This window comes from Motacilla alba, chromosome 5 (genome assembly GCF_015832195.1).
Source record: "Motacilla alba alba isolate MOTALB_02 chromosome 5, Motacilla_alba_V1.0_pri, whole genome shotgun sequence".
Lineage (NCBI taxonomy): Eukaryota > Metazoa > Chordata > Aves > Passeriformes > Motacillidae > Motacilla > Motacilla alba.
Genome location: NC_052020.1, coordinates 21,497,739 through 21,519,954, shown reverse-complemented (window position 1 = coordinate 21,519,954; position 22,216 = coordinate 21,497,739). Strand labels below are relative to the sequence as shown.

General features: G+C 40.7%; 1 protein-coding gene across 1 annotated transcript in view; it reads right to left on the bottom strand.

Moving 5' to 3' along the window:
* The window catches only part of HSD17B12 (hydroxysteroid 17-beta dehydrogenase 12), an 83,976-nt gene that overhangs the window by 46,713 nt on the left and 15,047 nt on the right, over window positions 1-22,216 (bottom strand). Inside the window, 2 exon segments of the mRNA XM_038137147.1 lie at window positions 996-1,071; window positions 5,539-5,585. Of these exon segments, the coding sequence (XP_037993075.1) occupies window positions 996-1,071; window positions 5,539-5,585 (123 nt within the window).

Genomic DNA, 22,216 nt, shown 5'->3' with positions numbered 1-22,216 from the left:
GACAAGGTAGGGCAGCACAGAAGCATAATCTTAAAGGTTTCTTTGCCCAACATCATTATGCTGAGAAACCTGCTTTATAGTACACAACTTCTACTCCTGCTTATCAAAACCTTTTCACATAGTTACATTTCTCACTTTATCTTGACATACACTGCACAAACTAATAACCTTGCATGAAATATGCCTTAATAAAAGAGATATAGATTAGAAGCGGAATTCTTGTGGGTTAGATTATATGTTGCTCTGATTGGGAAATCATTTGTCAGCATGAACTTACACAAGCTTTTTCCTAACTGATCCTGTACAAATACCCATTTGTGACTGAAACACTAAAGTTGCTCCCTTATTTTTCCATTACAGCCATTTACTACACATTTACTGAAGAAACAATCCCTAATACAGATTCTTAAACACATGAACTCATTCCATATATTCTTATGGCTATGAACACTCATCACCTCTAAAGAGCTCACAGGTCTCTAATCTAATCTTTGAGTAGTTTATTCAAACAAAACAAAAAAGAGGGAGATGGGGCAAGCTACCCACAATAAATCTGTATACTTGGTAAGACAACAAATAGCAAAGAAACCACCCTTATGCTGGAGCCCATGAAATCAAACTTTCTTCAAACAGAGAGAATACTCAGAGGGAGAAATGACTGCATGTTTCTTGCCTTATTATGATTTTAGACAACTACTACTACGTGAATAGGTGGTATTTCAGTCTGGCCTGGTAAGCCATTCTTATGGAAGACTAACAGTTTTACGAGTACTTATTCCAGAATTAAGCCCTATTGTTCTCAGAAGTTAAATATGAACAGCTGTACAATTGAACTGCAAGGCCTTTACCACTTATATCTGTAACATTTGCACTGTGCACAAGAGCAAACTCTTTTCAAAATCAGAGCTGTATATATTAGCATGTATGAAATTCATGTGTAATTGCATTTATTTATAAGCACGCCAGTGAAGTGTAGGGAAGAAGTTTTAACTCACTTATTTCAGTAGAAACCTGGTCCAGTTTTTCTTTTGACCTACTGATTAGAACCACCTTCATTCCACGTCTTGCTAACTGCAAGAAGACAAAACAGGAGACATTAGAATAGTCATAAATCACTTCCAAGTTAGTATCCTAATCAAAGAAATTGCAAGAGTCAAACATCACAACAATATATGACCAGCAAGTCTGAAAAAAATACAATTTTAAATAGAGGTACAAAGGGGATACAAAGGATAAATACTTCTATGTTATTTCTTATATAATTCCCTTCACACCACGCTATCTTCTCAGTCATCTAATCTAGGTGGATAGGCACACTTATAAAATAGAAAACAAACAGTGGATATTTTACAGAACTTTTACACTACCTCTGCAAGTCAAGCAAAGACATTATGACCCATAATGAAGTTTAACATGTCAACTTAAGGTATCCATGGTCACTTGAACACCAGTGTTGCAACTCAATACTTGCTCCCTTTAGTAAGGCTCCACTCTTACTGTGTACTACTCATAGGTTTTAAGGTTGATTTACTTCTGAAACTCTTTTAGGGAAACTATTTGTGGAAATTAAGATGGGGCCAGAGCATACCCTGGTCATCGAATCAGACCTACCACTGCAAGTTTAAAATGAGACCTAACAACTCAATTGAAAAGTGTCTGCAGAAAGACAGTTACATATCTGAATTACTCTGAAATGAAAATTATATTTGTGACTACTATAAGTAGAAACACTATCCACAGTTCAAAGTGGCTCTGCCTTTCAGACACTTAAGATCTACTTATAAAAAAACATGTATGCTGTCATTGCTCCAATAAAGCTCCTTCACTGCCTTTGGAAGCTGATGAGAATGGGACTTCAATGGAATTTTTAAAAATCCACAACAAAAAAAAATAATTCCCAACCAACCAACAAAACATACAGACCCAAAAACCTCAAAACACTACAGCACAGTACAGCAGCAACCTGAAGTGGCTTAAAGCCATCTACTTTTCCAGCAGGAGTATGCAAAGCAGTAGTGATTCTGTCAGACAGAGGTATGGCAGAGTTCATCAGTGAACTCTCTACTTTACTTCCACGTGTGATCTCTAAGCAGTAGAAATCTCATCCTAGATCTCATGAGCACAGAGCGAGGTGTGGTGACACCAAAGACACCATAGGAATCACTAGCAAACAGCTGCCAGGTTCAGGCTTACAGGCAACTTAAGCCTTCTGCTCAAGGAAATGATGTGATGCTACAAGAATTACTGTCTAAAAGGGATGAACACATCCAGCCAACTGCAGATAAGCACCTGGCTCACTGGAACACACTTTACATGAAGCCCACAGTAGGCTTAGAAGGCACCAGGAAGAAGGGAATAGCACTCTCATTCCACAGGATAAAGGCAGTGAAGGCCTGACCTGCTAGGACAACCTGACAATAATCTACTCAGAATCCAAAATAACTGTCATCCCACGAGGCAGAAAGCCTCAGAGATCTTCCTCGTGGATGCAAAGCTCCAGACAGAGTTTGCTCTCTTTCAGCAGTCATGACCCTTGGGCTCTCAGACTGCTTCAGTAGGTACCCGGGCTTAATGGAAAAGTATTCATCTGTACTTGCCTCAAAAGCCAAGGAAGTAAAGTGATGCCAATATGTCCAGTCAGTGGAACTTCACCACAGTTTGAGAATTTCCACCACAAGGGCAAGCTTGAGAGAAACCTCTGCTATGTTCACACTAAAGGGATGCACTCTGACAAGAACATCTGAAATTGGAAACCCTTTTGCAAGTGGAGTTCTAAGTAGAAAGCACATAAAACAGCCAACAGAAGACCCTGTAACTAGGAACAAATATCACTAAGAGAAGTAATCCAACTTGAAAGAGATACAGCACTTGAGAGCAAGTTCAATTAAGGTGTTTGATGAGCACTCTGCCTTCACTGGTAAAGACCTAGTTGGTTGAAAGGAAATACAATCATCCAAAGAGAGATAATGATACCTGAGATCCCAGATGCTAATTACATTTTTATATAGGAATCAAGGAAGACCCACTTGCTTTGTAGATAACCTGTTATTATACTTGTCCCTTTGGCCAATATCCTAAGGGTCCTGAAACAGCAGAACGACAAGACCTTAAAACTTAACACAAAATCTCACCCAGAGCAGCGTATGTTGGGAAGCTACCCTTGTAGCCTAAGGATTGATGCAAGCAAGGGAGGTGTTTGATTTCCTTAAATGCCACGTTCATGACTACCACATTTTCCACTTTGGTAGCAAAACACAGCTGCTGTATAAACCCTTTTTCTCCAGGATGGAAAACAATGACATCAACAGCTGGTCAACGCAAGGTTAAAGCTCTTGTCAGAGTAGACATAGCAAGAGATTCTAAAAATGCTATACTAAACAGATGTGCATAGTAGAGTACTGCAGAATATGCAATGGGATCACAAACTCTAGTTTATCACCAGCACACAAATACAGCTAAGGTTGAATTTTTACTAATGATTTTCAAAAACAAACAGAAGATAATGATAGAGGGGTAATGAATACTGACTCCTGACCATATCCTCAAAACATGAAACCTTTCACAAAGGGCTGATCTAGCAATGATAAGGATATCAGTGCTGGGCAAAGATTAAAGGTCTGAATACTGCAAGAGTGAAAATGTAAAAACAGTTCTTTGCTTGGAAAAGGAAAATAATCTATAGAGCAGAGTATAACCCAAGATTCCACACATGCATAAAGCTCTTCCATCACTTTCCAGTGAGACCATATCAAACTTTCAAAGAGGCAATTCTTAATACACAGTTAAAATTCTCACAAATTCCTCCAAGGAAAAGGCAGTTGTCTACATTACTATAATCACAGCCATCAAGGCCCAAGCAGCCATATGCCAGCAGAATTTATAGTAGCCAAAAGGGAATTTTTGGTAGAAAATCATGCCTCTTCTGGCAGACTTCTGTAGATACATCTATAGTTAATTTAAAGATTGAGATGTCTCTTCAGATATTCCACATTTCACCCCACATCCACACTTGACTTTATAAAGTATTCTTCATTCATTTAAGCTATCAAAGGATGGATTTGTGTTTTATTCTAAATAAATGCTTAAGTAACAATAATAAATGCAACTCATGAACAGCATGTTTTATTCTGTAGCCCAAGAATGAGTACCTGTACCCTCTGGGGTGCTCTGTGCTTACAGCAAGCACTGCAAGGCAGTTATAATAGACATGGTTTTCCAACAGTATCTCATACTCGTGATGGCTTTCCTAATGGGGGTTTGAATGCAGGAGTCAGCCAGCAGCAGACATTCATGCTCAAAAGCATTCTAATTCTTAGAGACATTACAGATCACAAAGCAAGCTCTCGTTTTATTCACCCGGTATCTTAACATATAGATCCTGAAACTAATCTCCCATGATGTTCAGGGGGTGTCTCCCACACTAGAGGACTTCCTCCTGATAATGCTCTGCTGTGGACACAACGACCTCCTTCCACTTGCTCTAGACAGTTAAAATTAAATGTTGCATCATGTGCTTCAGTGCCATGTAACTGGGGTACCTGGCAGGTATGAGCTGTGAGCAAAATGCCAGGATCAGGTGCTGCTGGCACCAGGCTTAGTTCCTTTGGCAGCCAACTGCCCTTTCTTGAACTAGCACTATGAAGTACTACTTCCTGCAAAGTAGAAATGAATTTGGGGGCTAGGGGTGCAAGTAGCAGGGCAAGGCACATCAGGATGATAGGAAATCCAAAGGACAAGGACTACCCATGAAGAGAAATGCCATTTTCTCTGTGGGCTTTGCAAAACAAACAAACAAAACAAAACAAAAAAACAACCAAAAAAAAAAAACCCACAAAAAAAATCAAGGAAAAGGGAATCTCTCACAACTGATCTCACACAAAATCATGCTGGTGTTTCAGAGAACACAAAAATGAGTACAGACAGGCTCACTCTGATACTAATTCTGAGTTTAAAGTTATTTTTCCTATAAATTGTTGTACTCAGCACTATTTGTCATTATGTTCTCTGGCCTTATAGGCTAAATTACCCTATACTAACAGGCACTTTCTGTCTTAAGCAATACATTCCAGTATATGAAATATATCTGGAGCCCACATTTCCATCAAGAGCAAAAGTACAGTAAAAGAGATAAAGGTAAAACCCAGCTTCAGAGACTTCATGAACTAGAAGAAATAATTGGAACATACTGCTGGCAGCTGTAAATGCCATTTAGTCAGTGCCTGGAAGTACCAAAAGGAATTACCAAGGGCTAAGAAAGTTAAAATTCTTTTAAAAACTAAGGAAGTTAAAACTAAAAACTGAAGGACAAGGTAAGAGCTGAAAATATAGTTCACAAATAAAAGAAACTAACAAGAAAAAAACAAAAAGAGATAGAACTTTTGCTGGTTACCAGAGGAAGGCAAGGTAGGAAACCTCTTTCTCCACAGCTATCTATGTTAAGATAAGGTGAGGAAATACCACATGTAGCTTGACAGAGTTGAAATTGCTTTACATATTGCCAAGAATCAAGACAGACTTCCAAGTAGTAAGAATTCTTACCTCTTCTGCATAGGCTTTTCCAATCCCATCAGTAGCTCCTGTGACCACTGCAACAACAACAAAAAAAGACAAATCTGTATTAGTTGCTTCACAGAAGTAACTGCAATGGGTGTGTTGGTCTGTTGGCTATTAAAGTACTCATTCCAGACAGAAACACATCAAAGTCTCTGGAACAGGAGTACAACTTCAGTGAAATCGCTTCAAAAACTCACACTAAAACCTTTCCATAGGTAAGAAAGGAGAGAAAGACATGGAATTAGGAGCTAAACATGTTTCAAGAATCAGGTTCAGCAACCCTTCTAAAGCCAGGCCTCTGTCCTAATACTCTTCTTCAGAAACTTTGTGGACTAAGAGATTGCCAAGCCATTTAACTAAAAAAAAAAAAAGCTGATTCATGACTATTAAACCAGCTGGTTTTAAGCATACAGTAAAGTAAAAGGTATCTCAAATCCTGTAAATATCCAAGAAAACATATTTTAGCAGACAGACAACAGCTCTGTTAGTGTTTCTCCAGCAGATCCTTATGACCATTGTGCTCACCAGCAGCTAGTATGAGTGACTGATCCAGGCATCAGTTGCAAGCTGGGCTTCTACAGCTTAAACTTTCTCACCTGTGGGTGACTGGATCTGTGTCAAGCTTTAAGTCTTTCTAGGATTCTTTTCCACAAGCTAAGAAGCTGTGAGTGACTCAACATGCCATTAGTTTGACAGATTATTCCAGGGCTCTCGCTACACTAGTAGCTGATCATCCCAGTAAATAGCAATTCCTCCATACAGAAACTGCTTTCCCAATATCTTTTTGTGCAAGTAAATTCAGCATCACTTTTTTTCCCTCTCTCAGCTTTTTCCTCTCACCAAACCCAACGCCTACACCTCAACATCCTTACATTTTTAGCTCCCCTGTCCAACCTCTCATTTACCTGTCTCTGGTCTCACTCTCCAAGTAGCCACAGAACATACTGGATTTTTTCTGTTTGTCCTTTTATCAGATCAGAAGAGCTTGGTTTGTGCTTCCACTGCTTACTGCTGAATGTAGCCATGGCCAAATAACTGGACTTGTTTAATGTTTCAGAGCAGTGAACTGGGAGTGTTAGCTTAACTCTCAGGTCAACCTCTACCTGAATGAAAGTCACAGCAGACAGAGGTGTTGTCTGGCATTGGGATTCAGCAATAGCTTCCCTTCCGAGCACCGGAAGGAGATGTGTTTGCAGATGATTTGATTAGTAACTGCTTGCAGATCCCCTCTAACAGTTAGCATGCAAACTGCATGCCAGAATATTTCTGTTTGAATAATAACAGCTAGGAAATGCCGTAACCCTTTCGGTCTCTGTGCCTGCTACCTATAAATAAGTGGATTTAATAACAAAAGATTAAACTGCCACAAAGGTCCTATTTGAGTTTGAATGGTCCAGCAACAATTCAGTAACATGCTAGAAAGAAAGGTCCAGTCATATCCCTGATTTAAGTGAAATTCACAGATGACCACAGATGAAGGTGCACGCATATATGTTTATCCCCTCCCTGGCTTCAGGGTTTATTTCCAAGATGATGTAAATCCAGCATGATAAGGATATACATATACTGCACACACAGAGGATGCTCCAGCTACTAAACAGAGCTCTGGCTGCTGCACTGTCAGTGCCAGGGAATTTTATTGAGAAAGCTAAGTGTCTGTGTCACATTGCTTTGCCACTTCCTATCCAGCCACCATTAGGGAAGTGTGAGTGACAGTTTTGGTACAGAAAAGGCGCCATGTAATGAAAGGTGAAGCAAAAGTCCAAATAACCAATAAAAATCTGACTTTAGGAAAGAAATCAAGAATACTTTCCCAGGAGCCCATTTCCTGCAACCAAACTTGGACCAATATTGTTACCCATTCAGCCAGACACACCACAGTCCTGCAGGACAGCATGATCCCTTCAGTTCAAGGACTAACAAGCTTCAGTTTCAGCCTTGCTGACCTGGGATTCACATTATGTATTATCACACAAGTCATTGTTGCTTCAGCAAAACAATGAAGCAAACAGGAGTACAATGAAAACAGTACCAGGACCCCTCCCTGTGAGGATCATAACAGTAGCTGGACAAGTTCTAAGCTGACCCAATGTGGACAACATTCAACTTCAGTGACTTGGTGAAAGGGGTTGTTTCTTTCACCATAGTTAGTGAGGCACCTAAAGAAGAACCATTCCCTGTAACACTCAGATTATTTTTTCTCCTTCCAACTCAGAATTTACGGACTTAATGGTTTTATTCCCAGATAACAAGCTCAGCATTTCGAAATACTGTTTTCTGACACTGCAAGTTATTCCACTTCTAGCAGCTGCAGCCAAAAATGCATGCTCCATGAGGCAGGGACTCCAACAAGCACCTGTAGCCCTTTAAAGGCTTAGTAAAGTACAAGTAGTTTCAATCAAATATATTTACTCATTTATTGAATCCATTGCTTAGGTAAATGGTAATGGAATCAGCTGGAGCACAAGACATAAGCTGAAGATCAGGGATTTCTAACTGAAGTGTGAGTAACAGGATGTTTTTTTCCCTTTATAAGTCCTAGTTCAAATTAAAATAACCTGTAGTCCAGAGGTTAAAGTACCCTCCAGAACAGAATGTGAGAAATTTAACTGAATCTGATGTACATAAAAATTAGAAAATCCCAATAGGAAAAAAGTAGTGCTTGAGCCATCACTTGCAGAAACAGACTCCTGGTTAATACACATCCCTGTTTTGCTTATGCTGCAGGAAAAGGCCTCAGGATAAAGTATGCAGCTAGTTTTTCTTAGCAATAAGGGAACTCCTTACAAGATGACACTGAGACCATCATTTAATTAGTGGTTCCATGTGGAGAAGGATAACTATCTTCTCCATGCTCCCACACCATCTTGAAGAACAAACAGTACAAGGACTGCTTTCCAACATCTAACCTAAACCCCTTTCTTCAGGCCACACTTCTCTTCCTAAAGCCCTTTGAGAAAAAACACCTGGCTCAGTTCCCTTCCATTCAAAACAAATGGATTTGCCATCTACAGCTGCACTGGGAGAGGCCATGGAGGTCAGCACCCACAGACTGAGATGGGAGACACACACTAACACAGACCTGGCCTGCTGCTGACCAGCAGCACCCAGTTCAGCCAGCTCTGGTTACTGCTCATTTACGGGATCCTAGTGAGCAGTTTGGAGGGTCAGAAAGGCTGCCCTGACAGGAATCTGCCAGAGCAGAAAGCAAAACTTAGACCCTAAATTGTAAAAGCAGGGAAAATATGTGGGGCAAAGGCAACTGATAGGACCAACATCACCGAAGTCAAGATTCAGCCACCTTATCTTCCTCCACATTTTAGATTAGCTAAAGCTTGTACATTAGAAAGTCACTTAAAATTTTCATATTGATTACATTCATCTCAAGCTTCCATACTGGAGAAAAATGTTGCAGTTTCAACCACTCCAAAGCTGCGTCAGTTAGCAACTAAGTTTCTACTATCAACTTGATGTGCCCAAGCTAGCTTGACTCCAAGTGTGAAATAAGCTTTTGAATTCTGTTTCTTCTACAGACTGCCTTCCAACAAAAGTTACAATCTGCAGTTGGCAGAGCTTAAAGAAGGCAAACCAAGTAGGATAGAAATAAGTTATTGTCTATACAAGAAAGCTGCACCAGCACCTTAAGTGTGATTATACACATTTACTCAGTAGTCAGACTAACTGTAGTAACTTCCCACTTCAGCCATCTGCTGTCTCCAGGAGAGAAGCAAGAAGAGTGCCCAGGCAACTTCTGTGTGAGCCCATCAAGTAAATGTTTGCCTGAATGGAAGCTTGTATTGCAGCATTGCAATACAACCTCAAGAAGTCAACACCCATGTTTGCCTTTTCCCTTACAGCCCTAAAAGAGGGGGGGACAAAAAATAAGGGAAGTTATCCAGTAACACAACATACTCTGAGAAGAGCTCACTCTTAATAAACCAACACATGCAAAGGCATTGGGCTGGAGATGTTCTACCCCACGAAGCCCCCACTGGCCAGTCTCCAGCAGCTTTGGATACATGGTACTTCGCAAAACAATTAGGCCTCACCAGGAACAGATTCCCACCTCAAGAACCTTTTTAGAAACTAGTATATGCATAACTAGAGAGCTGACATATACATCGGTTTTTTTATGTTCCAAAAAAGTCTGTCTAAAAATTCCTGTTCTGAGTCAGAGTCCACAAAGTCTGGCCTTAGTGAGTCCAGCACACTGAAAGAAACATCTCTTGCTCTTCTAGGAAATGAGATTTTGGGTAAGACTGGCATAATCATTGTTGTAATGTGTATGACTGGCATAATCAGTGTTGTAATCTGTTGTGACAGATGTATGTATGGTACCATCCTCTAGTTCTGGCTTTCATTTCAGTTTTGCATCAATAGTCTTATATTCCAAACCCTACACTGTTTGGGAGTGGTAGACAAGAAGTTGGAAAGCTGATAAAACTAAAATCATTATTCATGCTAGCCACTAGGGTACACCACCTCAATATAAATTACTGCAAACCCACCCATGCTTTGGATGCAGTGACAGGGTGCAAAAAGAAACTGCCAATGTAGTATCAAGGTCTCCAACCAATGAGAGCAGTATGGGGCATCATCTGCTCACACTGCTGGAGGAGGTTACACCATATATAGGCTGTAGGTATTTCAGTTACCATTGTATATATACAAGTCATCAGCACAAGATCACAAATCAGCAGTAAAAATTTTTTTATTGCAGTATTATCCTTAATATTTCATGTAATCTTTTCCCTAAATCACCAAAATCTACACCTCAGGACAGTAGGACAGTATGGCATCTTTGCCCGAATGGCTGTGCCAGAATTTTGCTTCCTATGTGGTTGTGGGAAGAGAAGAAAGAAAAAAGAAACTCACACCTCCCCCCACAGACTTTTCAACTCCCACTTGGAGTTTAACTACACATCTTTGACCTCTTACAGTGATCTCTTTAATTTAAGATACAGCTACACAGGCATCCACCACAGCCTCTGCTACTAGAATAGTTATTGACAGACACAACTCACTAATTCTCTACACTTTAACATCACTGAGTCAACTTATCTCCTAATGCTTCGTAGCTTTTCACACATACACAACAGGTATGACGTAGTTCGTTGGCAACATTTCCTGGCCAGTACCAAACTCAGGGCAACCCTTGATAAACAAAGTTAGAAAACCTCACCAGTCAGTGAGATGTGTCATCTTGCACTAAAAGAGAACAGCTTTCCTGTAATCAAAAAACCACAGACCAAGCCCGTGGAACCAGACAGTGACTTTAATCTAGAAGATTAAAATGACCAGTGGTACTTCAGGGGATAAAAACATGGACAAGTCTCCAGAAGCCTTACATAAGGGTAAATATACAGATGTTTCCAACAGCACCTGAATTCTTCAGAAATCCCACAGCCCGTGGCTAAATATGAGAGATAAAGTGCCACCAACAATGTGGGGAACTCACATGTTTTTTCTGCTTATAAGAAGTAACAGCCACTGTGTTGCCAAATAAGAGGTCACCAAAAAACATCCACCACCTCCTAAGAGGCACACACAATAGAGTTGTATTCCTTGCTCATGAAAAAGGGACTGCCATGCCAGAGCCAGGCAAAAGCAGAACCCAGCAGTCACTGGCAGTCTGTTTTGTGACTGAAGTGAGTATTCAAGGCCCAGGGAGATCATTTTTACTCGCTTCTCATGCAGCCAGGACATCTTAAAACAAAAGCGAAGAGTGGTGCAGTAAAGCATGAGGCAGGCATGTAGAAATCATCTCATCTCACGATGGGAGCAAGGACTAGTGTTGAAACAGGGAGAGGGAGCAACAGCAAGCATAGAAAATTCTACCGCAGTTCTGCAGAGCAATCACGCTGAAACAAGATTATAGATTCGTGACTCCCCAACTCAAGGTTAGACTACAGTGAAAAAAAAGCTTAAAGAGATCAAGCCTGCCTTCAGATACAAACACACGTTTTCCACAGCAAACTGAACTTTTGAGATGCCTAATGGAGATAAAGCACAGAATACCTTTATCCATATTGCCTCTAGCAAACAGCACCAGGCATACTCTTTGCAGTGCTTTGACTACCTGCACAATGAAGCTAGCAACACTTAGGCATGTTCTCTACCAGTCTCTTCAAACTACAAATTCATTTTGGTTCAGCCATTTTCCTGTTTTCTTTCAGAAAAGCCTGAGTTTTTAGGCAATCTTTCAAAGTACTGCAGATGCACTCATGCATGTCATTACCTAGGAGGGAGAACTCAGGCCATCAGCAATGTTATTCTCCATAGACAGATGTGGGTCCAGCAATTTGGGAATACACCCTTCCTGACAAAAAACTAAGCTAACTAACAGATTTCAAGGAGTGTAGCCCAGCTACATCTCCGGTCCCCTAAGAAGTGTTCAAATTTGTTGTCAAAATGGTCAATGCAGAGCTAGTCTGTCTGCAACATCCTCCATTCACACAGAAGAGCCATCCCTGTCCTGCAAGACTGAAGCCAGATACGAGTGAGGGTCTGTCACAGCACAGTACCCAGCTGCAGCACACAGCAACATAAACTAGGACCCTCTGTGTATTGCTAAAGCAATACAGTTGAGAGAAACTTCACAGTACAGCTAACCTTAGCATGGGTTTAAAGTACAGCCCATAAATAACTGAAGACTCGAGATTCTTCTGCTACGAAACACAGAGGCTATATTAAGAATATGACAGCTCCTGGGGAAAACAAAAGCTGGCAAGGGGAGAAAAGACTATCCCTGCTTGGCATCAAGCAGTGCTTCATTTATTACAGATTTATATAAATCACTGGCATTTGACCAACACCAAGCTTCTAGATTATCTCCAGCCAACAAAAGTACTTTAGTCTGTGCTGGTTAAAAATATTCTACTTTTTGTCCTCAGCTTGCTAGGAACGGCTATTTTTAGTAAGACTCCAATCAACCTTATCAAAATCAAGCATCAAAAATAGACTGGAGAAACACTAGAAGCATATACTATTTTTAGCTGCTCCATCTATCCCTGCCGTTATCCACAAATTCTGACTGCACAGACCATGCATGAGTGCTTAGTTATTCTAGGCAGATCTTAGTCGTGACCCTTTTTTTCCCTGAACACCTGAATGCAGAAAACACTCGATTGATTAAAGATTAATACAGCCGCAAACCATGACAGCTGCCTTTCGTCTGAGTGCTTTTGGGGAGGGGGAGAATACAGGATGACAGAGAGCTTGCATCAGTATTCCTCTTGGGGATCCATTACATGGAAAGAAAATTGCTATTTCAATTCCCTTTTGTTGCTAAAAATAGCAGCCCCAATTGATTCAAGCAAACAGGGCACCAGCTTAGCAATGCCAAATTTAGAAACCACTGAAGTCCCAAAGAGTGAACGCTAACGCAGTCTAACACATGCCAGCTCATATTTAACAAAGAACAAAGAAGATAAGCATGCCGGCTGCAAGTTAATAAGACAGCAGCAACTCCCTGCATTTTTATTAAATAAAAACAGAAAACTCTGTGCAAAAAATAAGAAACTTCACATCTACTCTCAATTTAGCTGCTGAAATAGGAAGCTTCATCAGAAAGAGCTGCACCCAAGCTGGAATCCTGGAAGTACTTTTTTTTTTTTTTCATATAAAGGGGTTTTTTTCTGCACAGAGGAGCTAACACCTAATGGTCAGGCTTTGAAAAGACAGGCTACAGAAAAAGGTTCAATTCCCAAAACCAAACACTTACGTGGTAACAGCTTGTGTCTAGGAGCTAGGATTGTGGGTAGAAAAATATTCTATAAATATCACAGCACTGACAAGTTCCCATTTCACCCAGAACTACAGCAAGAAAAGGTTTTGGGCAGTGCACTCTGAAGATTCTTTATATTTGAGAACTAGAAGCAATCTAGAAATCTCTACAAGAAAAGCATACTGAAGAATTCATGAAAGTCACACTCAAGGCTTAAGCAATTGCAGTTCCAGCTGCCTCTACAGGAGCTCTCCCAGTTCAGGCTGTTGTCTTTTATGCACTCAAACTCCACTCTTCGCTGTGAAGTCTTTTTTTCCTGTTAGTCAAAGGCTGCTGCATTATGGACATGGGAGTCTGGGAGCAGAGGGGGGATTCTGTTATCCTGTTCAGAAGCCCCCGCCTCATCTTTTGCTGCTTTCAAGCCTTTTGATCCAGAAAATGTCAGGTGAAACCAAGATTGCCCTGAATTAAACTTTCTGCAGTAGCAAGTAAGTTGTTCAGATCACCTGCTCAAGCCAGTTCAGGTTGAGTTAAGCATTTGCAAAGGCTACAGCTGCCTTGTGCGGTAAGAGTTACCGCATCGCATTAATATTCAGCAAAAACAACCTCTCGTTTGCTCATAGTTCTGAAATACGTGACAGATGCTGACTGTCACGGCAAGCACGACCAGGCCAAAAAAACACATGCATAGAGGTCATTCAAATTACCATTTCTGGTTCTTCCTGCCTCTAGGAGGGGGTGAATACAACACGAACATTTTAGAGATCAGATAGCTCAGGACTGGCACCATCTGAAGGCTTTCAGTGTGTTTGCCACTGGAAACACGCATAGATAAGTCACTTTTCTGAGAAGAAACTAAGCAGCCAGAAGAAGGGCCTCTGGGTTTAGAGCCTGCAATGCTGAAAGAAGACTCTACATCAGAAGTCACTAGAAGAAATTTGAGATTTTTTTTCCTCTTTCACTAAGTATTTGTAGCAGGCAGAAAAATAAATTCCAGTTCGCGACATGGCAACAAAGACCCAACACTTGCAAGCAGAAGAGGATAACAAGTGATCCTGGCAAGCTGTGGGCATTTTCATTTCAAGTCAAAGCTATGCAAGGTGTCAGAATAATTGTGAGCATAGAAAAAGTAGAGACTGGTATAAAATGCAGCACTAGATCCATTTTTAATCAAAAGGCAAACTGTGTCAAACCTCTAAAAGGTATGATCGGTTTAGACAAGAGTAATGCTCCAGACCTACCAGGCAAAAAAAAAGAAAAATTATACAATAAAACATAAGTATCTTAGAATATCATCAGGGGCTGCCTGGGGAGCCAGCTACAATGGTTCAGACCAAAACCAGAATTTTATCAGGATAAAAGCAAATGACTAGTTACACTCCTCAGAGACTGATCAGCACAAATCCTGTCCAGCACTGTTACTAGTGACCAGCACACAAAGAAGGAAGTGCTTCATGAACGTCACAGACAACCTAGCTCTGGAAAAGGATCCCAGTGTCACACTGCAAAGAGTTACATGGGTCTGCAGACCACAGGAATAAAACATAATCTTGTCAGATATTACACAGTGCAACAGAGATACCAGATCAAGATCAAGATACACACTTGAGACTAACTTTGTTTTGAGGTGAGGTGACCATTGTAAGGAAGGGGGGAAAAAAAAAAGTATCTGGTCTTTCTATCTAAAGTATCAGTGCCTGCACACAAAATTGTCTGTAAATTGTCCTCCTGATGCAGCTATAAAGACAACTTATACAACCACTGAAGTGCTTCCTATAGTAATGTGAAACAGTAATACATTAAGTAATTTAAATGGGAACAACTGCAAAAAAGAATTTTTAAAAAGGGCTGCTAAGATGATTTAGAGTTAGCTGTTCTGGGAGATGAGTTTAAAAGGGTTTTGTTTGCTCTTCACAAGCTTCCACAGAGTAATCACCAGAAAAGGAAAAGTTTAGGCTAACATTGGGAAGACAATATAAGTTGGTTGTTTGTGACCAACTGAAAATCACTCAAAGAAGAACAAAAACAAACAAACCTACTTCTGACTCCGAAGAGCAGAATAAGAGTAAGGAACCCGACCTGCTGGAGGAGATCTGAGATATGGGTCAAGCCAGAGCTAACTCTGGAAACAGAGCTACAAACTTGGAACAAGAATCTGTTCATTACTATCCATTTAATGGATCAGACAGAAAATGGGAAACAAAATAAACCTGACTGTAATTTGTTTATTGTTTTGATACATTCTGTCGACTGCATGGTTCTACACTTCCTCAGGTTGTCAGAGGGCATCACAGAAATTCTCCTTCTTCCTCCACCATCTCAACACACAATTTGACTTCCAGAGGGTGTCTGCTCATCTCTTCACGAGAAGGAAGCTAGCTGCAACTAGAGATACCAAACAAAAACGATACGTGAGTCAAACACACCATGGTCCTAACAGAGACTCTGGTTCCATGAAGCACTGGAACTGGGAAGGGGTTCCCTCTTGAACCCCTTATTCTGCTGGCAGTAAGTCAAATCATCTTACTCAAGCACCTCCCTATTCACAGCGAGGACACCAGTCTCCATTTGGGGCATGAAAAAAACCAGCAGCACCTTGCAATGGCTTTTTAAAGATCAGACCGTGGGCATGAAATTGGTGCAGTGCTAAATACAACCTTTTCTCTGCACCTTTGAAACACTGTTTGACCTTTCACAGCTTCACGACTAGGATCTGAACTATTTGCAGTTATACAAAACACAGTCTTGAAGAAATTTCTAAATGAAGGTTTGGGTGTATTTCAAGCATAACGCATCATTCCGTATGAGCTTGGCACATCCAACGCATCGGGTCATTAGGGAAAAAAAAATCCATGTTAGCAATCACCTGTTCCTTTGCCTTTGCACACATCCAACCATTTTTACTGGAAGCAAAGGCGAAAAAAAACAACACAGAGTAGACAAGCTATCTCACATTTTATCCCAAGAACAGAGCTTCCAGTGCAGAACAGAGATGCAGCCCAAGACTTGGGTAGTGGTCAGCAAGAGGTACTGAGGGGAGATTTTGAGAAGTCAAGTATAATGATACCTCTCCACGATGCTCTTCCTGTCTCCATCTTGCAGCTCTGCATTTTAGTGAACAACAACTGGTGATTTTGGACAAATTCACAGGAGACAAAGCTTTTAAGATATTCTAAAATAACTTTTTTTTTTTTTTTAACCCATGTAAAACTTTTGCATGTAACAAGAAGCCACCCAGGTGAATTATAGCCTACATGGGACAGTATCATCTCCTCCTGTTCTTTTGGAAACTCATCTGTTAGTTTGGGATTTGATGCTTTCTCCACTACCTCCTGATCATGGCAAGCAATGACACTCATCATTTAGCTTAACTTTCTCTCTGTCCTTTAAATTGATGTTGTGGATTTTCAAGACATTTTATATATTACTAAACAGGTATATCTAACAGATATAACAAAATTCGTAAGATTAGATGATTAGGAAACACTTTGATGGGAGCCTCTATCAGAATCCCCTTGGACTACAGGTTTGCAGACTGCAAATTTAATTTAAAAAATTAAGTACATTTAAAATACTAAACTAACCATATTCCTTCCCTACTCCCAGAATTAAAATCTTCATTTCAAATGCAAGTTACAGAGTAGAATTTCACTGCATCAACAATATACCAAAAATAGACAAACTGGGAAGAACCAAAAGACGATGGAGACTTTCAGGAATATATTCTCAAAGCCTGCCAGCTTTCAGCTGAGAAGCCCATCCAAACCTAAATAGCTCACCCAGAACCATTGGGTGCCTCCATATGGAGCCTTCTGAACTGCTGAAAAGCTAAGGACTGCCTTTGAGTCATACATTTATCCAGCCCCGTTCTCACCCAACAAACCTCCTTGCAGCAAGCCCCTGAGAAGGAAAGCAGAGAGCTGCTGCCTCATCTCTTCTTCCTGTAACACTCCTTCCAACTGGATATCATTACCCTTTATGGTATTACAGGTCTAGTCTCCAACCTTAACCAATTATTTACAATGTGGTTTCAATCCCATCATACTCAAAATAGAAGTAGGAAATCAAACACATGGGCTACTTAATTTTTTCAGGAATAGCATCTACCACTTTACTTTCTTCCACAAAGCCACTTCCTTAGGGTTTCCAAATTCTGATATGCAAAAATTAAAATGTTCCATATTTAGGGAGAGATGACACAAATCAGGACAGCTACTTAGCTGTGCAAAAACTAAAACAAGTTTTAACCCTGAGAAAGTGCTGTATTATCTCATGCGGCAGAAACATGATTAGGTGTATCTTTGATATGGCTGATAAAGTCTATCTTTAATAAGCAACTTTTTAATTACAGACATCTGAGGAGGTTACAAGTCACACCATAAGCTCAGTATGTTATCTTCTCATAAACAAATGCGCACAATTGTAGCTGAGAACCTTCCTTAGGAAGATCTCAACCTACAATGCCTCTACAAATATGATCAAAATCCTATCCATTTTCTCCCCATTAAAGCAGGTTTAGCATGTGTGGATATATAGTTTAGGCATATTAAATCTGTACTTCTAACTCCAACCATTCTTAAAATTTTATTGCTCTTACATTTGAGAATACCTTCTATTACTTATCATGAGCTTGGCCCTGCCACAACAAGCCATCTTGGGTTCCAGTGCTCCAAAGACTTCAAAAGCTTTTAAAATTATAAATAAAACTGATCAGGATACAGTTGATTTAGACCTTCAGCTACTAGTATAGTATATTCACCCTTTTTTCTTGTTTCTCTCAGTTCCCTTTGAACATTTGAGATCACAGGATTCAGGAAAAGTCTTAGTAAGCAGCCATACCACTATGAAACCCATCACCCTCACAGGTGAGGCCTCCCTGGGTTACAAGCTAACTCGGCTCCAGCAGCAAGTTGCTTCTGGCTTCCACCTCTCACAAGCAAAAACTCTTCTCCAACACCACCAAAAGCAGCGAAGCACTAGCCACTCCCCTCACTGCTACAGAAAGATTCCCGTGTTTGAGTTCAGGGGAAAAAGGGAGGGAACAACATCTGTACCAATTGCTCGGATGACAACAGTTCCCTGCCAGCCTAGAGGCTCTTCAAGGACACAAAGAGCAATTCTTTAAGAAAGCCTCAGGTTTTCTACACATAAACAGGACAGCTGCACTTTGCAGGTTCTGAAGTTCATCACCCTAGAAAGCAACTGCAATGTGGCATTCCTGCCATGGAATTTGTGTTGCAGATTCACACTTAGTGAGTTACTGCCTCACCATCCAAAACTGTGTGGCTTCGAGCCCCTCCTGCCAGGCACTAAACAATTCTAAGTATTCCACACCAGAAGAGATCTCCCATTTTCTATTGTTAGAAGTCAGCTGGCCCATATCCATTTATTGCAAAGAGACCTTGAATAGCTTCTCCTGGAAGTAATTTTATACCTGACCAGCACCCCAAAACCATACATGAAACTATTTCTCTACAGCACTGCCACGTGGGGGTATTTTGGGGCAAGCAGAGAGGGCAGCTGAGGTGACCAGTCCAGCAGGAGGCTGGTTTTGCCCATCCCATGCCTTTGCTGCTTGCACCAGAGCAGTTCACCCTCTGCAGACAACAAGCAAAGCTGCGTAAGCAGCCGAGCACAGAAGATGAATGAACTGTGTGACGCTAAAGATCTGTGAATTGAAAAATCTAATGCATGAATTAAAATCCCTACCCTCGTTCCCCCTCTCCCTTTCCCCCTAATAAAGAAATGTATATATCAGGACATAAAAGGAGAAGTAGAGAGAGGTGGAAAAACGTGGTCTGACACATTTAAAAAAATTGATGGCCTGTCACCCAGACGCTGATGAATATTTTTTACAGGATAAAAATGGCAACCTAGAGTCTAAAAATAAAATGCTGCGCTGCAGACCTGTCTGGTTCAGCAACACCACTGGAATACAAACACACTCCTTTGCTGGTGATTCTTGACTAAGATTTCAAAATAAGAGAAGGGGAAAAAGCACTGTACAATATATATTTGATTTTCAAGAGAAGGGATTTGGGGTTTGTGGGGTGTTTTTTTAGTAAGAATTCAGATTAGCATTATATTTCACTTGCATTGTGTAACTGCCAATAAAAAAAAACCCTGCTAAATTTTAAGTGATTGATGAGAAGAGCAGAATACCTCAAGCTGCACAAAGCTATTTTTTTTCTTCCCCTCCCCTGACAATTACAATATAAGAATATATTTATCAGTGCCTTTAAACTGTAATTTCAGTAAGCTTAAAAATGTATTTTTAGAATCATGCTGCAGACAGAAGTGTGGACAATGCTATTTTGAAACTCACCCCACCCTCAGAGACAGAAAATAAAACCTTTTGCTTCATTCTCTATCACAATTCAGATTAAAAACATGCTTAGCTGAGAAGTAAAAATGACTGAACATCATTCACAAGAAGCACTAAATTCTCAAGACTATCCACACTGCAGACAGGCTGCCTTATGCAGTATAGATGCTATTTTTAGCAAGTGATGCAATAGCTGCAAGGGCTCTCCCAGAACCTTTAATTTATGAGCCCAAGCCATACTAAAACGTGTCTCAAGATACCTAATATCCCTGCACTGTCACCTTCCCATTCTCTGCATCAGCCTACTACCCACACAAGTCACTCCTTTTTAAGTTTCATCTTCCAAGAAAGAGACAGATTCTGCATGTGAAGAGAAAAATCTGTATCTATACATTCGTCAGCAAACACACCTGCCCTGCAGTGTATATGACAAGAAAGTTACACAACACTGTACAGAGATTTTCTGACCTCTTGGTTTTCTATTGAAATACAAAGCAGCTTGGCTTCCTTGCTGAATTTGTGTGAAGACTTTGAAAAGCCCACTAAGCTAATACAGCTAATCCTTCCCCAAGCTGTTTCCATTCTTGGCGATCTTTATAGAAGTTCTTGTGTCTAACAGACAACTGTTAAGACACATTTCTGCTAAGTGACTGCTTCAACAGCTAAAAATTCTAAAAAACAAGAGGAGTTCCTGAAATGCTAGGGCTTTTAATTTTTTTTTAATAGAATAGGGATTTTCCAGCCCTTTGGACCTGAGGATCCTTTGTGTTCTGCAATAGCCATGAGGACCTCCATGTAACAGAGTCAAGCTTACTGGTAAGCTTTGCACTGACCCCTTTTAAATTCTAATTCCATCTGCTCCCTCCCAAAACCCCCGGAGTTAATCCCAAAATCAGAACTAACCAAGAAATGACTTTTGTTTAACTTCCTACCTCCAGGGGCCCATGGGAGGGAACACCATCCAACAGTTCTAAAAAAGCCTTCATGTTTTCAATGTGTGGTCATGGACAAAATATATGTGGTGTTATATAAATCCACAAGCCCAACTTGCTGCCCTGCAGAGTTTGCTTATTAACACAGGCAGGGGACATATAAGAGCTCTCACCTCCTATTTCATACCATCCATTTATCGGTCATGGCCAGCATTTAGGGCTCAGGAGAAATTCCTATCGTGTATCATGTTCCCAAGTTTTACACCTCAGCTCCCATAGTGCACTAACAGATTATGGGAGAACAGGTATAAAGATGGCTCTGGGCACAGCAAAAGCATTTGTTTTGCATAAGGATAGCTCCAAGATCTTCCCTCTTCAGGAGTTCTCAACATGCCATGTACCACACAAGAAAAACTGTAGTAGGAAAGCTTGACAAAACTTCTAGTTTGAAGCAGCAAAGGTCTGCCTCCCCACCACCCACCCAATGTATGCACTTCCTCCCTCATCAACACAGGCATGGGGAAGCCAATGTCAGCAAAATTTGTAAGATCTCCAGGCTGAGAAAAAGGAATCCCACTGCAAAGAGGTGAGACTTGGAGAGATTTCATTCAGAAGCTCTCTCTCTCTCAGAGATCCTGACTGCTCAGAAGTAGAACAGAAATTGAGCAGGAAGACCCAGTGATATTTTATTCATTTTGGCTGGAAGCAACATTAACCAAGCTGTACACTGAGAAGGTAGCATTAGCTCCAGGGACACAGAGGTATGACAATAAGGATTCTGCAGAACAGCTGAAGTGGAAACAAAACTCACGCCCTAACACGTAACCTGCTCAAAAGTAAGGAAGCTGAAAGCACAGAGACTTCCATATCTGACGCCCCTAAACAGCAGGATGGGAAGCATCACACTAGGAATTTTACAAGGCCTTGTGAAGGTATCAGGAGGATAACAACTGCAGAATGCAAGTTCAGGCCCTTCAGTGTACATTCAGTAGAAAACAAGTGCACAAATGTACATCAGCTTCACTCCAGCACAGCAGGAGCAATGACAAGCCAGAACAACAGACCAGTGTCCATAGCCAGTTCCTCATGGTTTTACTGGGACTAAGTAAGAGCACAGCAGCCACATAATACGTGTCACATTAGACACAGAAGTAATAAACATTAGTGTCATAAGAGGCTGAAAGAGCTGCTCCCATTTCACCCAGCCCACTGCTCCTCACTTGAGGCTGCAGAACTGGGGGACTGCAGGACATTCACAATCCTTATTACATCTGTAGGTAGCTTGTCTAGGATAAATGAAACTAATGTGACCACTACAGGTGAAAGTTTCCAGCATTTAAAATGGACAATAAAATGGAAGGGTTTAGAATAAGAAGCCACCTGAGTTAATTAGCAAAGCAGTTCACATTAAGCAAGAACCAAAATCATATTGTGTAGAGACAATATTGGATCTCCTAGTAGAATCTTATGTTTCTGTTCTCAATACTGGAAACATGCAAAATTTCAGATCACCCAAACCATCAGTTCCCAAGGACAAAAAAAGGTGGACTGGACCATTTAAGCTGCCTCTTGCTATCCAAGACAGAAACTACCATTAAATACAACCCCTTCCTTCCTTCTCCCTTGCTACTTTGGAATGAAGAATCTCTGGAACCTTACTCAAACCAACTGCTAAAGAAG